A 17,428-nucleotide genomic window follows, 5' to 3' on the forward strand; every position below is an offset into this window, starting at 1 on the left:
GTCTTGCACTGTTTTCCAAAGACATGAAATAGATTTCAAGATTTTTTAGCAGACAACAGGTTTGGAATTATTTCAAATGAAAATAACTACTCCAAGTAAACTATAACAATACTACAGATCCCACTTACTTCACCCTCCTTCTTCATGAAAACTCATTAAAATAATGAAAACAGTAAGTTATATGAATTCAAACCACACAAATATTACGTACAAAAAACTTATCATTTCCATTTTGCTTTTAAATATGAAATAATGCAAACATTTTTTTTCTCTGTACATTCTTTCTTTCCCTGTGCTTTATTGTTTAGTAGGCTATTTTGCTTTTACAAGAGTTCTTACTTGCTTTCTACATGAATTCATAGCATGTGACAGCCATAGCACTGTTTAAAATAAAGCTGAGAATCACACTTTCATCTTGCATTTATTATGGAATAGGTCTATGCAGTCTCTAATTCCCTGAGCAATAGCAACCACACTCATGAAAGAAAAGAGGAGATGATTGCTTTGGAAAGATTTGCTTGTCATTCTGGTCTTTATATCACCATTTTTTGCCAAGTCTGCTCTAAACTGTCTTAGATGTTGTGGTTAATAAGGCCAATGTGAATCTACACTTGTTTCAGAGTTGAAAAATTTAAACAGAAATGCCAGTGCTAGATTTCAAGAGCCCTTAGGAAAACTTTGGAAGAGCTGTGGTCATTAGAGAGAAGTTCCAAGAAGGTGGCAATGGGCCATGAACGGCAGGTGAAGATCAGGAGAGACCCCAATAGCAGACAGGAACAATTGGCTAAGTCAGGGAGGCCTCAGAAAGTGTTGAGAGAAGTTGGAAAGACTCAGAAGGTCAGCTCAGCAGCTGGGAACAGCAGAAGTATTAGGAAAGGCAGGGAGATTTGCAGAATAAAGCAGACCGTGTGGGAAGCTTCACAGGAGTTCAGAAAAATTGAGAGAGGGCCAGGTAGAACATTATGGAGGAATGGGAAACAGCTGTGATGGACCATGGATGTGGGCTGCAACAGGGCGGGCTGGGGAGCAGCTGGAAAAGTTACAGATGGATGGGGAGAAGAGAAGGGATGCCATAAGCTACAGACAGACACTGAACTGGGACATGGATAATCAAAGCCAAAGAAGAAAAGGGAAAATGGGATAAATTACATCATGACTTCTATCAAAGACGGATCAATTCATATTCTTTTTTAATAAGATAGTGGATAGTTTAGACTGGAATAACAAAGATGACTTAAGCAATTTAGGTTTAAACAGAGAATACAGAACCTAAATAAAATTATTATGTAAGCTGGAGAAAACAGGAAGGAATTTAAGAACTTTAAGGTGGATCCAGACCTGGCTGAAGGAGATATTACAGTAGGTTACATTAAAAAGGAGAGTCATCATAATGGAGAGATGATATTAGGAATGCTTTCCAAGGATCAGTCTTGGGACTGGTCCTATAAAAAATTTTTGAATGTAGAAATAAAAAATTAATTGGACCAAAAACTATGTACAACAAATTACCAGAAGTTATTGCCAACACAGAGAATCATGCAATTTAATTAAGCTTGACAACATGAATGAGAAATAAAAAGAAATCACCAAAGTTTGAAAATTTAGTTAGGAGATAATAACACTAACATGCTATAAATCAGAACTCATCAGATGAAGGCAATGGAGAACAGAGAGCTCTGAGTGTAACTCCCAATTAGAGATTGACTTTGATTCCTGAGTACAACGTGTGTTTGAGAGTCATTCACTGATAGAATCAGTCCAGCCAGGATTGTCCTGGGATCAATGGAACACACTGCTTGGACCTCATCAGAAGACTGTATAATGGTTGGAATAGTTCCGTGCAAGAGAAGGCTGTGGCCTTTGCTTTTATGAAAAGACTGAAAGCATGGATTTGGACAGTTTAGGCAACAGAGTTTGAGAAAGGTTACGATGATTCTTTATAAATACTTAGGGGATAAGTGCTGATGGTGCTAAGTCAAAGGATATTAGTTCAACATCAAGTGGTCATAAAACAGTTGCAAATTTTAACATTAAGCTACAAGAAATTTATCAGTTGTACAGAGAAAATTTGAAGCAATGCAGTAATGCAGGAGTGGAAGAAAGGAATCTAGCAGGTTTTAAGTAAAGTCCTTTTGATGTTAATGTGAAGTGGAACAAGAGAACTGCTGCTCCTGGAAGGACCTAGCATGCTGGTGATCTTAGATTTTTCCCATGGTGCACAGTAATTGCAGGATTTGGCCTCTTTTCATTTTGAGAAACTCTGAGGCCGTGGAGCACATGTTCAGAGAACTTATCTGAACTGCCAGTGATTTGAATCTCATCAGCAGCAGTGGTCACTTGCATCCTTACATTGGAGGACTTTGTAAGCACCGCAAAGCACGAAAATTAAACGAAACAAAAAAAAAATAGCAAAAACATCCAGAAGAGCAGCTATTGGATCTGATAAAATACTGAAGGAAAAGGCAAAGGAGGATAAACACATGTATCAAATTTCAAAACAAAAAAAAATGGTTCATTTCATACCAATGCAATTTTTCCCAGTTGAATCCACTTCATATCCAGGGTTACAAATACATTTGTATGTTCCATGCAGATTCTCACACCTTCCATTGGGACAGAGATCAGGATCCAGTAAGCACTCATTAATATCTACATAAATGTTAAATAAAAAAAAAAAATAAATGAGGAAAACAAACAAAAAAACACTGACAATTGTTGAAGACTGGGAAATCCCCCTTTTAAATCTCCAGACTAGAATAAGATCTATTTTTAATATCACTAACATCAGCTGTTATACATTTTTTAATCATGTAGTTCTGATTAGCAAATTCATGCCTAAATATACACACTCAAGACAAAAAAAAAGATCCCCTTCACTCTAATTTAAGACCATCTCTAGCCCAACAACATTTAAAAGAACATGCATCATAGATATGAACTAGAATAATAAACATCCCTCCTCTCTGAATGCTTTTCCTTCTCTACTGGCAGTAAATCTGCTAATGAGAATTGACTGACTTAAGGTTTGCAATTTTTATGGTGCAACCACAAAGCTGTTGTTGTAATCACTTGCTCCTGCTTTGTAATAATCATCCAAGCTCTGCTAGCCTGGCATTAGTGACTGAGACGAAAATATGTGAGGAAGCTTAGTCCTCAGCATGAGTTTTTCTTCAGGATAATTTCAGTTGAAAAATACAAATATGACTCTTGTGATTTCTAAGTCATATAGGTAATAAAACTGCTCACAGGTTTGACACTGTTGTATAACAGCTATCACATGCATTCAATGGCATAAAATAGGCCACACTGATGAAATGGCATGCTCCACTTATTTCATCCTCAATTCACCTATTCTACTGTGTTACAAACATTCACCTAGATAAGTCTTCCTCCCACTCTTTCCAGCCATCATCTCCTCCAGCATATTTAACAAACCAAGAATATCCAGGTTCATACTTTCAGTTAGAATGTGAATAGTTTGAGTTACGTAAGGTGATCTTACCATTTCCTCCTGCAGTCATACCAGATCCACTACTGCATAGAGCCTGATATTCAGCTGGAAAAAAAGTAAAATACTTACTAGAATACTTTTCTTAGCTCATTGCTTTCAGTTTCATCATCTACAACACACCAATTAATTACTCAAACTTAATAACATGCCTTTTGGTGAGTCTGAAAAAAAGAATGTCCTCACAATATCATGAACCTATGAAACGTTTTAGTAGACCCAGGGCCCGCACCTTCTGATGAGAATGGATAAGTAAAAACTTCAAATGGCATCAAGTGGAATCAATTTATCTGTCATCCAAAATCAAATGATTCAAAGATATTCTGTATTATACAGTTTACAACAGGGCTTTACAAGAGAAAGGATCTAATGCTGGGCAAACCTCCCATGACAAGATTGAGTCCAAAGGAATTCACCATCCTTAAGAACACATACCGCTTTCCTCCTACCCCCTGCTGCTTGAATCACTGCCACTGAATGTGAAAGCACACCTACACTGGACATTCATTAACAAAATTATTAGTTTAGAATGGAACAAATTTCTGCAGAGAGTTTCTGAGGAGCACAGAGTGACAATGTCTTCCTTTGAGGGATTCTTTTCAATCTCTCTGATGTAATGTTTCTTTGTAAGAACATTTCTCCTTTACTCCTCCACTCAAAGCCCAAAGAAATGTTATACTTCACTCTTAGGGAGGTGGCTTTTCTTTTTGTTTTTTTTTTTTGTTTTTGTTTTCCTTTCTTTTTAATTAAAAACACAGCTGAGAAGGTATCCAAAACAAAAAGAAAAATTAGCTTCCTCGAGTGTAAGTGTTCTATTAAATTAATTCAAATATAAAAGAGAAGTCAATGATATGGAGTCCACCATTTACAAAATATTTCAACTCTTCTGTACAGTATGAAGGGCTCACCAATAGCAGCAGAGGCTGCTGGAAAGGCTCCTTCTTACCACGATAAAACTCCCATGATGTTATGCTGTTCTAAATAACATGGAGCATTATAACATGGTGGCCAGTAAGCTCTTGCTGAAGAGCTCACATAAGCTCAACAAGCCTGATCTGTTCCAATCGCTCTTGTCTCTCTAATGCTTTACATAAAGCCACCTGTTAAAACGGAGATTTAAAATATGAACATTAAATATTTTTGTCTACAAAGCAGACACCAAGTTAGCATGAGATGTTTTTGAGCTACATATTGAATGGCATATTTTGTTGCAACAACAAATCTGCCGAGTGAAAAGAATAACTTGACAAAGTTGTGCTTCAAACTAGCTCCATTGCAGTCACCTCCACAAAATCAGGGTCTCTTTATTTACTGGCTTTAGGACAAGGATTGTGTCAGTATAGTCTTCTTGGAAGAAGTGCTTTCCTAAAAGCAGATTCTACCCATGAGAATGATTAGGATTCCTGTCTTGCCAAAATGCAGTTATGTTCCAGACAACATCGCTTGGTGGGGATTTTGGTGAGAGACTCTAATATTCTCAACTGTCTTAATCAGGCTTTTATTTTTGCACTGACTATCCAAAGTTTAGTTTCTATATAAACAATTTCAGAACACTTGGATGATGTAGAACTCAGATAGCAAATATCCGACTGGCAGGTGTACAAAAGTATTTGAACATATGAATTACTCAAGACATTTCCATGAATAATTTGAGATTGAAATTATACTTTTGGTAATTTTTATCTATCATACTAGAGGTTGTTGTGTGACAATCTGTTTTCATGCATGTAATGACTCTGGAACAGATACTGGCATTTACTGTTGCCTCAAAAAAATCTCTTATACTATTCCAACATGCAAAACAGCAGATTGCTCAAAATATATAATATGTTGTACGACAACTTAATCCTCCAGATTTAAGATGCAATGTTAATACAAAGCTGTATTTTAACTTCCTAAAAATAGCTTACCAACATAAATCTTAAATTACAACATGTACCAGTAAATATGCTGTACCTGAATTTTGTGCTGGACAGGGCTGACAAGGCTCCCCAAAGGCATAGTCAGTGCTGGCACAGCAGCACTCTGATTTTGTAACTGCACCAGTTAATGGTCTCACACATTGTCCCCTCTTGTAGCCACCATAGCACGTGCTTCGCATATGAGTATCTGAAAAAAGAAATCCCTCTTAATCCTATTATAACCAACTATAGTGCCATAAATTACAAGTGTTAAATCTAGCTCTGGTGTCATAAACACTGTGAAATACCTGTCAAAACAAAACATTTTTTGCCATTTCTCTATGCTTCTCACCCACCTATACACTTGCCATACTTGGGACAGGAAATTCTTCTTCCTCAAGCTCCACTGAGTTCAGACAGACGAACTAGTTACCACATTTAAGGACTTAGCCTACATTAGTGAACTACAGAAACTGTCACTGTGCGCTTTAATGTGCAGCAAATGTTTTACGTGTAATGAATTAACTTAACTCTTTTGTTGTCCCTATAATACACTTTAAATTCCCATCTCCTTTGCATTTAAAATAAAAAGTACAGAAAGAATTACTGTAGCTCTCCTGCTCATAGCAACTCTGTCAACTGAGATAAATTAACTACATATCTAAGCAAAGATTAGTGAAAAATCCCTACTTTCAGGGCTTCTGAACGTTAACTGAATTTTCCTTAATGACAGCAGTTGTGGTACACTACTTAGGCACATTAGAATTTTAAAACCAAACACCTCAAACCCCCTTCATTTATTGAGAAAAAAGGGAAGTGAAAAAAATGATATGGCCCGCTTTAAAGAGTTGAAAGACTAATTAAATCTTTAGTGAAAAAAATGAAGAATTTTATGTTGACAGAAATGAGGCAGATTCTCACCTGCTCACTCACTCTCAACAGCACTATACTATATAGTCTACATGATTTTGTAATTTGGCCCACACATTTTTTCCCTTTAAACACAAATGGAAAGAAAAAATAGCAAAATAGGTCACCTAAGTAAATATCCCAGAACTATTAATATCTACTAGTGTAGTAATTCACTACCCTAACAGGCACTGATCCATTAAAAAAAAAAAAACATGAATTCTACACTCAAACTCTGATTTGTCCATCAGTTTAGCATTAATGCCTTAGCATTGTTAGTGACTTGCTCACATTGAGCTTATCTTACCAACACACACACGTCCATCTAGTCCTACTGCAAGACCAGGGAAGCATTCACATCTGAAAGAGCCATCAGTGTTCACGCAGCGTCCGTTCATGCATATTCCAGCTGTTTCACACTCATCAATGTCTGTTGGAGAACAGAATGAGCTTTATTAAATTAAATTACATAGTGTTCAATGCCTGGCTGAAACTTGCATTTGTGCAACTTATTTTCAGCTGAAATTTGCATTCACAGCTTACTTTCTATGCATCCTATAGAAAAATATCAAGTGAAAATGGAAACTAGTTCTGATAAAGACCTTATCAAGAATGATTAATCAATTCTGTGAAAAGGAAGAGAAAAATGTAAAATTCAGGAGAAATATGAAAAAAAAAAGCCCACACAAATAAAACAGCCAACAAATCGACTCTCAGGATTTTCCTGCAGCTCAAATGTCTGCATTTTCCCTAAATGTTCTCAGGAGGTACGTATTCCAAAATAAGGGTCATTCAGGCAAAAATAGTATAGGAGGAACGAGGAAACCGTCACTGCAAAGACAAAGGACTTCTGTATAGTGTAACAGAGTATTCCCTGTCTACGTTAACAGTTAGTTCGCATTGTTAAAAATCACTCCAGATTGCAAATTGAATATTTCACCCTCTTGTCCTGTTCTGCTCAAAGGGGTGCCTACACAGGGACACCAAAGAATTTCCCTTCCTCCTGCTAGAGATTCAGTTTCTGGGAGAATATCTGATTGTTCATAGTCAGACCTGCCTGAACAGAGTGTCTTGCCGGTTATCTGCACGATAATTGGTTTTTTCCTATCGGATGTTCATTACAGGCCATTTTATAAACTTTTAACGGACAAGCTGCACTCCAGTCTTGAAAGGAATTTCTTAATGATCTGCGCACCGAGCAATTGCTGAGCACAAGCTACCGCCTTTGCCCAGCACTAGTACATTAAACGATAAGACCCTTAGCAATGAAATACAAGACTAAAGCCTCATAATATCAGACCTTCACAAAGAGATGTCAAATTAGTAAAAACAGAAAAAATTACAGGATGCCTATCCTGCTAATAGTAAGATTCCCTAGACACAGATCATGCCATTATTTTATAAGTGATTAAGAAAAGAAGTGCTTAAAATATTGTTTGGAAGCATGTATAACCTTTATAAAATAATCACTTCATAACAACTCTCCTTGATATATACAAAAGACAGTGTGTGTATGGCAATTTCCTTTTTTCTGACCTTAAAAGGGCAAATTGAGAGCGAAACACCTCTATGTTTTACTTAGTTTGTGTTGTTTGGCATAAAACGTGGTTTGTATGATCCAAGATTCCTTTTTCAAACTGCATTTTAAAATAGAATTATATTTAAGTACATGGGCTCTATTCATTTCAACTTCACCCTGCAGTCTTTTGCTCTGCTTCAGACAAATCTTAAATGTTTTTCCCTCTTTAAATTCCGTTCTTACTCAGTGTAAATAAAAACTGAGTCAGGACATCAAAATGTGTCCATGTTGTTTAAAGGTATTGACAGTTCTTCCTAAAAAACAACGAACTCCTTGGACAGATACATATGCTCAAACAAACAAACAAACAACAACAACAAAAAAAAAAAAACGAAAAGCTTTCCTTTTTTAAGGTTACTTACAGAAAGGCAAAGTTACAGTTTTTTGCCTTTTTCTGTACTGATAAAAAAAAAATGCAAGCTAATAGGGAATGAAATGTACAATCCATTTTGCTTTGCAGTGATTTACAGATGTGCTGAAAATACTGCCATCAGTGTTTTACAGAAAGGTAGACTTGGTCACTCAGTACTGCAGAGGTAGCTGAAATCCTGACTCCAGTAAAGAAGAGCAAAAATCCTTTGCTTTTACCAGGGCTGGGATTCCACTCAATAAATCAACTGCACGTGCAGGCATAAAGTCTAAATGTCTAACCCTGACAAGTCTTAGTGGTAGAAGTTGCCATTCTGAAAACTTCAGAAATACTCACTTTTCTGAATTTTGCCAGAATACCTCAACCTGGTTCTGGAAAACCACCTATTAGATTCATTCTCCATGTCCAGCAGGTTCTAGCCTTTTCTGCTTAGCTTGCTCAGCAGTGCCAGCTGGGTACACCAAGTCCTCTAATTTTAACCAGGAAAAATTTACTCAGACTACTAAACTGCCACTTCCAGTTGCCTTGCAAGAGCTTTCAAGAATGCTTTAAACCTCTGCCTGCCTGATGTAAGTATTTCTGAAAAGTTGTCCGCAAATCATCAGTGAAATAAGCTAACGATGAAAAAGTTTAATATGTCTTGTATTACAGGGAATACACAAGACCGTGGTGTAACATTCTTTTTTGGCATGTTACTTCATAAAGCCTGAGTGGAATTTTTACCAGACAGCCAAGAATATGCCCTGTACTTATACTCAAATTCCAATTTTATGGAACTAAGTGTCAATTACAGTTTTCCTAACTTTGGGTTAGAAATTCTTCTTAAGATTTCAAAATTCAGCTTACAGTGCATCAAATGAGATGTCTGTAGGAGTCATACGTTTCACACCGCAATTCTTATATTCTTTTGTTAATCCTCTAGAGTTCAGCACAAACACGTGTTCAATTCCATAACAAAATTGCTCAGACAGGTAGCCAATTTGCCGCAGAAACGTCAGTTTATTCATACACACATTCCCAACATGTATAAGTATCAACTGCATGTTAAAGTTTGTGTAAGATCTTAACGCATTTACTGCACAAATTCAGGAATGCAGAGTGAAAGATGAGTCTTTCAGGGGCTAAACGTTCTGTAGGACAGAAATTATCTTCTCTGCACATGTGCTGTATGCAGAGAGGACTCAATAACAATAAAAACTAAAATGTACAGAAGATGTTACTAAACATCAATTTTAGATTTTCATTCAGGTGATTAGCGCCGTTCACCAGAAAGTTGTGCCCATTCTTGCCGCTAAATTCCTGGGAACTATTTCATGATCCTTTGGGTAAGTGGAAGAAAGGAGACACACATGAAACTCAGAATAAATGTACTTTGGGTGTCAAGGTCCCAAAATCTGGTTTGATTTTGACTCAATAGTAATTTCACACATAATGAATGCTTGCATGCTTGTTCATAGAGAACAAGGCTTACTGTAAGTGTTGAAAAGCAGTGGGAGAAATCCTTCACTTTACTATAAGATCTGTTCCAACTTTCAGTAGGAATCAGTTGAGTTCCCTGCAATTTTGGATAATTTTCAAATATGTTCCCTTTGATGCACAGAAGAAACATTTCTCTAGGGCCAGAAGTCCCATTTTGGCTGTATCCGTACTCTCGTTTAGCCAGGAGGTATGTAAGAGATGCTGTGAAGACCAGTATCCCAAGTTTGATTTTGAAAAAGTCTGAAGCAATTTATGTACCATTTTCTTGGATGGCATTTCAGTGAACAGAGTGATGGGGGGGAAAAAAAAAAAAGCTATCCGTCAAACAAAATCTAATAACAGCAAAAAATATACAAAAAGATGCTCAGGACAAAAAAACAAGACAAACTTTTTGGCTGAGCTTGCATAAGAAAGTCACATCCCTGATAATAACACAATGGTCTTTGGGAACACAACTGGCTGGTTCATCAAAGCCTATTGCGCACTGAGCTTTTCCCTGACAAGTCTGAGACCAAGTCTCACTGCCTTCCCACACACAGACCAGCTGAAAAACAATCCTTGACAAAGCACAGACATACACCTACTATTTGGAAAACAGGTAAGAAAGTAACTAAAGCTGGTGCTGTAAGTGAGTTAAAGCTGCAGTCAACACAGACAGCTAGTAAGGTAATGGCACGCTTGTACAGATCCATGCATTTGTTCATTTGAGAATTTAAAGGATAGTTAATTTTCCCCGTTGAAACCACCCTATTATGAAGTATGAATGGGGTCTTCTCACACTAAAAATAAATGAATCCCCCACCTGAAATCTGGGCAGCACCAGATTGCACATTTGGTGCAAAAGGTACCCAAATGCAAGAGAAGTTCCGGAGGTATTACCAATAAATCACTGTTCTGGTTTGGACCTAAGCCCAGACACTATGCAAGCTCAGATGTTGGACCCGTACAGTGTTCGAGAAGTAGATTCAAATTTATCTGCCTTTAATGTCAGTAACTCTCAAAATCAAGTTATTAATTCAAACATTAAATGCTGCTACTGGTCCACAAGATGCTGCTGCCTAACCCAGTGTGACTTTAAAAAAAATTGCTGAAGTGTAGGCAAACACTTTTGTTGCCTTGATTCCAGGAGCTGAAAGATTTTAAACTTTTTAAAAAAGAAAAGAAAAATCATAATTAATTTGGCCCAGTACTTGTTTACTTCTTATTTTGATTTCTGATTTGGACGTATACAACATGCTGAAACGATGAAAAGATTTATGGACACAAAGTTTGCAGTTCCTGATGGAACAGAACAGGAACTCTGATGACATAAATAGCAACCAGAACACTGCAGCATCTCCCACAAGGGGTATTGCTGAACTAGTGCAGGAAATGAGAAATACAATTTTGCTGTGGTGCTCATGTCTTTATCTTGGTCACATGGGCTACTGCGCACTTATCAGAGATACTGTATTGAGTAGGAACGCCCAGGCAGAAATGGGAGTCAAACCCCAGCAAGGCAATGGGCCAGGATGTTAGGGTGGTCAAAGGCAGAAAACTTTAAATGCCAAATACAAAAATTGAGGTATTCTGGATTCAAACTGCAGAAGACTTCATAGGCAAAAAAAAAACAAAACAACAGTTTAACTGCATTGGATCAAACAACCCTTGATCAAAGAATATTTCCCACTGGCTGGTTAAGGCTATTGCTCAACACTGTGGAGAAGACTGAGTGCTGTTTTGTGCAATAACAAATCATTCTAGCCAATTAAAAAGTATCTCTGATGAGAACTCTGCACACATTCCTTGTCCCCAAGGATCACTCTAACAAAATTAGGCAACTCTTGAAGCTACCACAGAATACAGCTCTCAGGAATCCATAACTTATTACGCTCACCTCTGCAATAGCGTCCATCAGATGCCAGCTGGAATCCTGGTTTACAAATACATTTAAAACTGCCATCTTCATTGATGCACATCCCATTCAGGCACATATTCCTTATGTTGCATTCATCCATATCTGAAAGTGCATATAATGAACATAATCTTAATACTATTTACATACAAGAACTCCTACTAATTATATCCAAAAGATAATTTTCTACGTGGTTGGTCAAAACCTTAAACAGGTGAAAAAGGTACACGATTGAAGAGGGCCTACAATCTCAATGTAAATGGGAGCCAGGTTAGAAGCAGACTGCATTTGAAATGGCAAACATAATTTTATTAAGTTTCCTGAAAGGGCAGGAGTGAACACTTGTGCTAGGACTGAAAACTTCTGTAACGTCTGTCTGATGAGTCTAAGACTTACAGTGTGGGAGACTTCCAACGCTGCACTCAAGCATGAAGAAGCACTCTGCATTCTGCTGCATTTTCATCATCATTTTCATTTAAAATAAAACATACTCCTTCCTGGACTCAGCATGATAGGCCACATAGGAAGGTACTTACTAACTATTGCTTCACACTGGCATTATTCACTCTCTGACCTAATGGCACAGCGTGAAGAATTCAAATAGGAAAAGGTGGAGGTCCCAGACAGCGCTGTTCTGAATCCTACACAGTCAGCCAGTCATACACACACCAGAATTCTGTGCTGGATTTAAGTAAGCTATTACATCCTCTTTACTCTTTTACTCTTTACTTGATCCTGGCGCAAATCAAATCCATTCTGGACATTACCTACAAGAAAACCAGCACTATTTACTAGTTTCATGTAAAGAATTGTACACAGTTACATTAAGGGATGGCACAGTCCCATGGTCTTTACTGATTAGTGTGTGCAGATGTATTCCTAAGAACAAAACTCAATGCATTACAATGCCAGAGATGAAACTGTTTCATAAGTGGATGCAACAGACATTCTGGCAACATATGCAATGGAATTAAAAATGTTTTACCAGACTGCCGATGTCCTGGTTCTTATTACTATTAGCACATGGTATTTGGTGGGAAAGGAAGAAATCAGAATCAAGTTTTTTTCCAAATTATATTCATTTTCAAATGTATTTAGGCAATACAGTTCTGTAATTAGATATTTAAAAAGTAACTTGAAGTGCTAAACTATATCTAAAAAAGAGTCAGGAAAAACAGTTTTAAAATGTCTGTCTCTACTAAGGATTAACAGAATCACTACTAGCACATAAAATCATTGGATCATAATGACATTACAATGTATTCAGAATCATGCTATTTTCCTTAATACTGCAGCTGTCTTGGACAGAAATTACACTTCTAGACATAGTGTGTTTTCTTTTTACTTACAGGCTGTCAGACAAAAATAATTTATGATTAAAAAAAAAATCGTGTATCTATCCCAACCAGGAATTTTGGCATTAAATCTTTGAGCTGAATCACTGAGATAATATTCTGCCAAAAATGTTTCTAAGAACAGTGCATGAAATTCCTTTAATGTATGAATAGATCATTGGGAACCCTCCCAAGGACCTTGGGAAGCATGATAAAGAACATTCTTCTTTTTTCCCCCACTTTGCTAAAGGTCTGGGAGGTAGGAACACATCAATTATGTTTACAAATTTTTCTTAAAATGTTTTTTATAGGTCAGACCAGATTGCATCTGCATAAAACAGATAGTCACCCAGTTAGATCCTGTAAAGCATACTGTTAAACACACAGTAAAATCAGGCAACACGTGACTTGTGCTCCGTTTTAAAATGTGCTCCATTTTAAAATGCACCACTCCCATCAAAGAAACTGCATTTTGCGATAGTGGTATGTGCTATTTCTCCTGCTGGACAGACATCCTGTTGAGGATTGCCAAGCCAAGGCTCCAGAACTGGCTGCAAAAGACAGTTTACTTGCCCTCCCAGATACAGCAAAAGGTATTTAGAAATTCGATTCCTTGCTCCTTCCCTCCCCCCCTACCAAAGGTCCTTTTCTTTTTTATTGACATGCATAATCTCTTGCAATTGTAATTACCGATATGGAGTCACTTCAGAAAAGTCTTACCTTCACAGTTTTTTCCATCAGCAGCCACTTGAAAGCCAGCATTGCACACACAGTGAAAACTGCCATCTGTATTTATGCATCGTCCATTATTACAGATACGACCATTCTGTAAACATTCATCAATGTCTGAAAGCCAAACGAAAAGAAAAATAATGTTTGGTTTTTTTTCTTTTTTATACTCAGGAGGAATTTTTCCCACTTCCCCTTCCCCATGGTTTTTAACCCTACATGGAAACTATAATCACCTGAGAAAGTACTTATTTTCATTTCCATAACTAAATGCTATAGGTGTGGAAAATGTTCATCAGCTTGAAATTTCTAGTTGCTGTGAAAGAATTTCAGTGAACATTACCCTGCAGCTTGCTCAAACATGAATCAGACCTTTTTAACTGTTATTTTTTTTTCCATTTTCATTCATAATGGAAATGTTTTTACTGAAATTTAACTTAACAATAGCTAACCACTGAAGAAAAGACAGGGGAAGCTTGTTTTTCGCTGCTGCTTTGTAAGGTAGGAAGAAAGTTTGAGATTTTCCCACCTCAGAAGATATTTCTCCTGCTTATTTTATATTTGAAACATCAGCTCCTAATTTCCCCCTCTCTGCAGGAGGTGCTTGGCAAGTGCTTTGGAGGACCTGAATGGTGATATCACACAAGGCTGGCAGCTCTCCCTCGCCTGCAAACGAGGGGAGAGGAGATGCTGAGACAGACTGTCTAGACATTTTTCAGATTGCTCAGTGTTCTCCATCAAGGTCTGGACCATCTCCCAGAGATTCCTGCACACAAGGGACTCTGTTCACAGAGATCTCAACCAGCCTATGCAAATGCATCTAACGTACAATCACGTTATCTTCACTAATACTCGGGGGGTGCCCTTCTCCGAGCCCTCTTGACAGCAGGACACTGCAGTGCTTGAGGAAGGAACAGAGGACAAGGTGTTCTCCAGCACTGTGCTCCTGATCTCTAGACAGGTATTTGAGGGACAACTGCTGACTCTCAAACTTTTGAACTTCAATTTGCAGCATTGTAGTTCTGGGAAGCTGCTAAGAAATCCATTAAAATAAGTGTTGTGCCAGCAAGGAACCAGGTCACCAGAGGCAAGGGCTGCTCAAGTGGCAGTGGCAGCTTGCATCTCCCTTGACATCCAGCAAATGCATACAGGATTGATAAACCTCTTCTCAACTGATAAACAAGCATAACTTATCAGTAACACAGAAAGTGAGTTTTTTTTGTGCTCTGTGCCTTTTCCTTACTTTCATGGCACTCAGTTGTACCCGAGCTTGGCTTTAGTTACTCTGCCAACCTTCTTTCTTAGGGTAGGCAGAAATGCTAAATCATCTCAACATTTTTCTGGCCTTTTAGTATTTTAGGGTTCATTAGGATCTTTACCTTCCTACACGGATAAATATTTTACACTAAAAGAGGGCAGATTTAATTTGGACTTGAAGAAGAAATTCTTCACAATGAGGGTGGTGAGGCACAGGCAATGGGCTGCCTAAAGAAAGCTGTGGATGCCTTATCCTTGGAGGCGCTAAGGCAAGGATGGATCAGGATTTAGGCAACTTGATCTAGTGGAAGGTGTCCCTGCCCATGGCAGGGGAGTTGGAACTAGATGATTTTTAAAGGCCTCTTCCAACTCAAACCATTCATTCTATGGTGCCATCTAAATCATGGTGCAGAAAATTAACACAGGTTTTTGGTGTTCTTTAAATATAGAAAGTTGACCAGAGACCCATCTCTAGTTTCTGTTACCTTTAGAATTTTTCAAATTGTGAAATGTAATTGTGGATTTTATTCTTTCCTCATAGACATTCGCAAATGTAAAAGCTCCCTTCTCACTGAAATATCTCTAACTGCTGACTCCACCATGTAACGTTATGATCTTTTCCTCTTGGAAATGTCAAGTAGATTGTAGCAAATACTGAAGTATTGACTCCTGTTAATTCATAGCTAATAATAAAAATTCACTTTTTTTTTTAAGGTCCATTTTAGATCCCTCTTCTGCATTTGAAAGATACTTTTCATTTTGATCATTAATCATAGTGCTGCTAGCCTTATTCATCTAAGTTCCCAGTTAACATTCAGTCAAACTCTTACTAAAATTATAAGGGATCCTAATTACAGTTTAATCAGTAGCTTGTAATATAGTCAGCAATGTTTAATGAGCCACCTATCAGATTTACCATGTAGAAAAAAACCCTCCCATGTAACCTCAGAGCAAGGAATAGATAAATATCTGGTCATCAAGATGACTTCATTTTTCAAAAAGGGACATAAGGAACACATTTGCAAAAGCATATCAGCAAAGACAACATTTGTGTATGCAAAAAAATAAAACAACATACAAAGTAGACATGTAAAGTAATTTTACACAAAAGCTGGTTTTGGGAGGCTCCAATGCTATATGCATATTTTGCCAAATGCATCCCACTAACCTTTTTCTTTTCCCTAAAATAGTCCTAAAAATACCTTCAGAAAACAAAGATTCTGCACATCTTAGCACTTTCTGAACTGCCTGTCAAGCAAGCACAGTTCTCATAGATTGCAAAGGAACTGCTAAGTGACCACACTTTAATGCCATTAAGCTACTGGGCTTCTGACAAGCATGTGTTTGTATAATGAATCAGTCAAATTAAAAGCGTGTGACAAAAATGACTCATGAGTAAATTCATCACCACTGAGACTCCACTTCAGCACTCCTTCACCACTAGTAAGCTGAGTTATGAAGATGCTTCTACAACTTGGCTGTTTGGCAGCAATTAGCAATACTCCCAGCAACACGCAGCAGCAGTGCTGGCTCTGCACGTTGCCCTGGATTGGAGTAAGCTTCTGTACCACAAATACCTTTTGGATTCACAAAGGAAAAAAAAAATCACACACTAATACAGCTAACTTTCTTCTGGCTCTTTAGAAACTGCTTCAGAAAGCAAAAACAAGCTAGGATTTCGAGCATTCAAATTTATCCTACTTCATTTAGATGCCACATTATTTATGGAATATCAAAGTAGTCATTAATTCTCCTGCATGTTGTCTCTCATTATGGCTTAGCCATGTAACTTTGTATCTACCTTTGCTGTCCAATTACTATCCCAGGACTATCTGGAGTCTCAGATGCCTGACAGAGGGCTGATCACTGAGGAGCTATGCCACTCCTGCAGTAAGGCAGGATGAAGACCTTCAGGACTGTTGTTGAGCCTGTTCTTAAAAAATACCAAAAATGGCAAATCTACAGGTTCCCTGTCTAGCCTTTTCCCATACTCTGCTACTTTCTCATACCTTATCTAAGCTGTCATTGCTGTAGTTTACTTTGATTTCTCACTCTTAACAGTGGAGAGGAAGAACACATGGATACTGCACTCTTTATCCACCAGAAGACTTATTTTTCCTTCCACCTTTGTTAGTCTAGTAACGGTCTCTTAACAGTCTTTTTTACGTAAAAGCTTGCTCCAAAGGGATGCTTAATCGTCCTCAGGATCCTCATGGATCAAAAGTAAAAATGTCTCAGCAGTTAAAAAAAAAAGTCTTCCAGTTCAAAGCCACAAATGGTGCCAAGATACTTCCAGCACAGGACAAAATGTCTTTCTTCATAATCCTGTTTGTAGAAGACCAGCTTTGGCAGGTTAACCATTTCAAAATAGCACTTTTTACTGCCTTATTCGATTATTAAAAAAAATAAAATCACACATAACGTGTTAAAGGTTGCTTAAAAACAATTTTTCCCTTCTAGCACATATA

General features: G+C 37.6%; 1 protein-coding gene across 2 annotated transcripts in view; it reads right to left on the reverse strand.

The window, feature by feature from the left end:
- The window catches only part of FBN1 (fibrillin 1), a 151,975-nt gene that overhangs the window by 65,301 nt on the left and 69,246 nt on the right, over positions 1-17,428 (reverse strand). For both annotated transcript variants that reach the window (XM_021407256.1, XM_021407258.1), the window contains 6 exons: positions 13,695-13,820; positions 11,623-11,745; positions 6,626-6,748; positions 5,465-5,617; positions 3,503-3,556; positions 2,524-2,649 (listed from right to left, as the gene is read on the reverse strand). In XM_021407256.1, coding sequence (XP_021262931.1) covers positions 2,524-2,649; positions 3,503-3,556; positions 5,465-5,617; positions 6,626-6,748; positions 11,623-11,745; positions 13,695-13,820 — 705 coding nt within the window. The remainder of the gene's footprint in view (positions 1-2,523; positions 2,650-3,502; positions 3,557-5,464; positions 5,618-6,625; positions 6,749-11,622; positions 11,746-13,694; positions 13,821-17,428) is intronic.

The sequence above is a fragment of the Numida meleagris genome, chromosome 9 (assembly GCF_002078875.1).
Source record: "Numida meleagris isolate 19003 breed g44 Domestic line chromosome 9, NumMel1.0, whole genome shotgun sequence".
Classification (NCBI taxonomy): Eukaryota; Metazoa; Chordata; class Aves; order Galliformes; family Numididae; genus Numida; species Numida meleagris.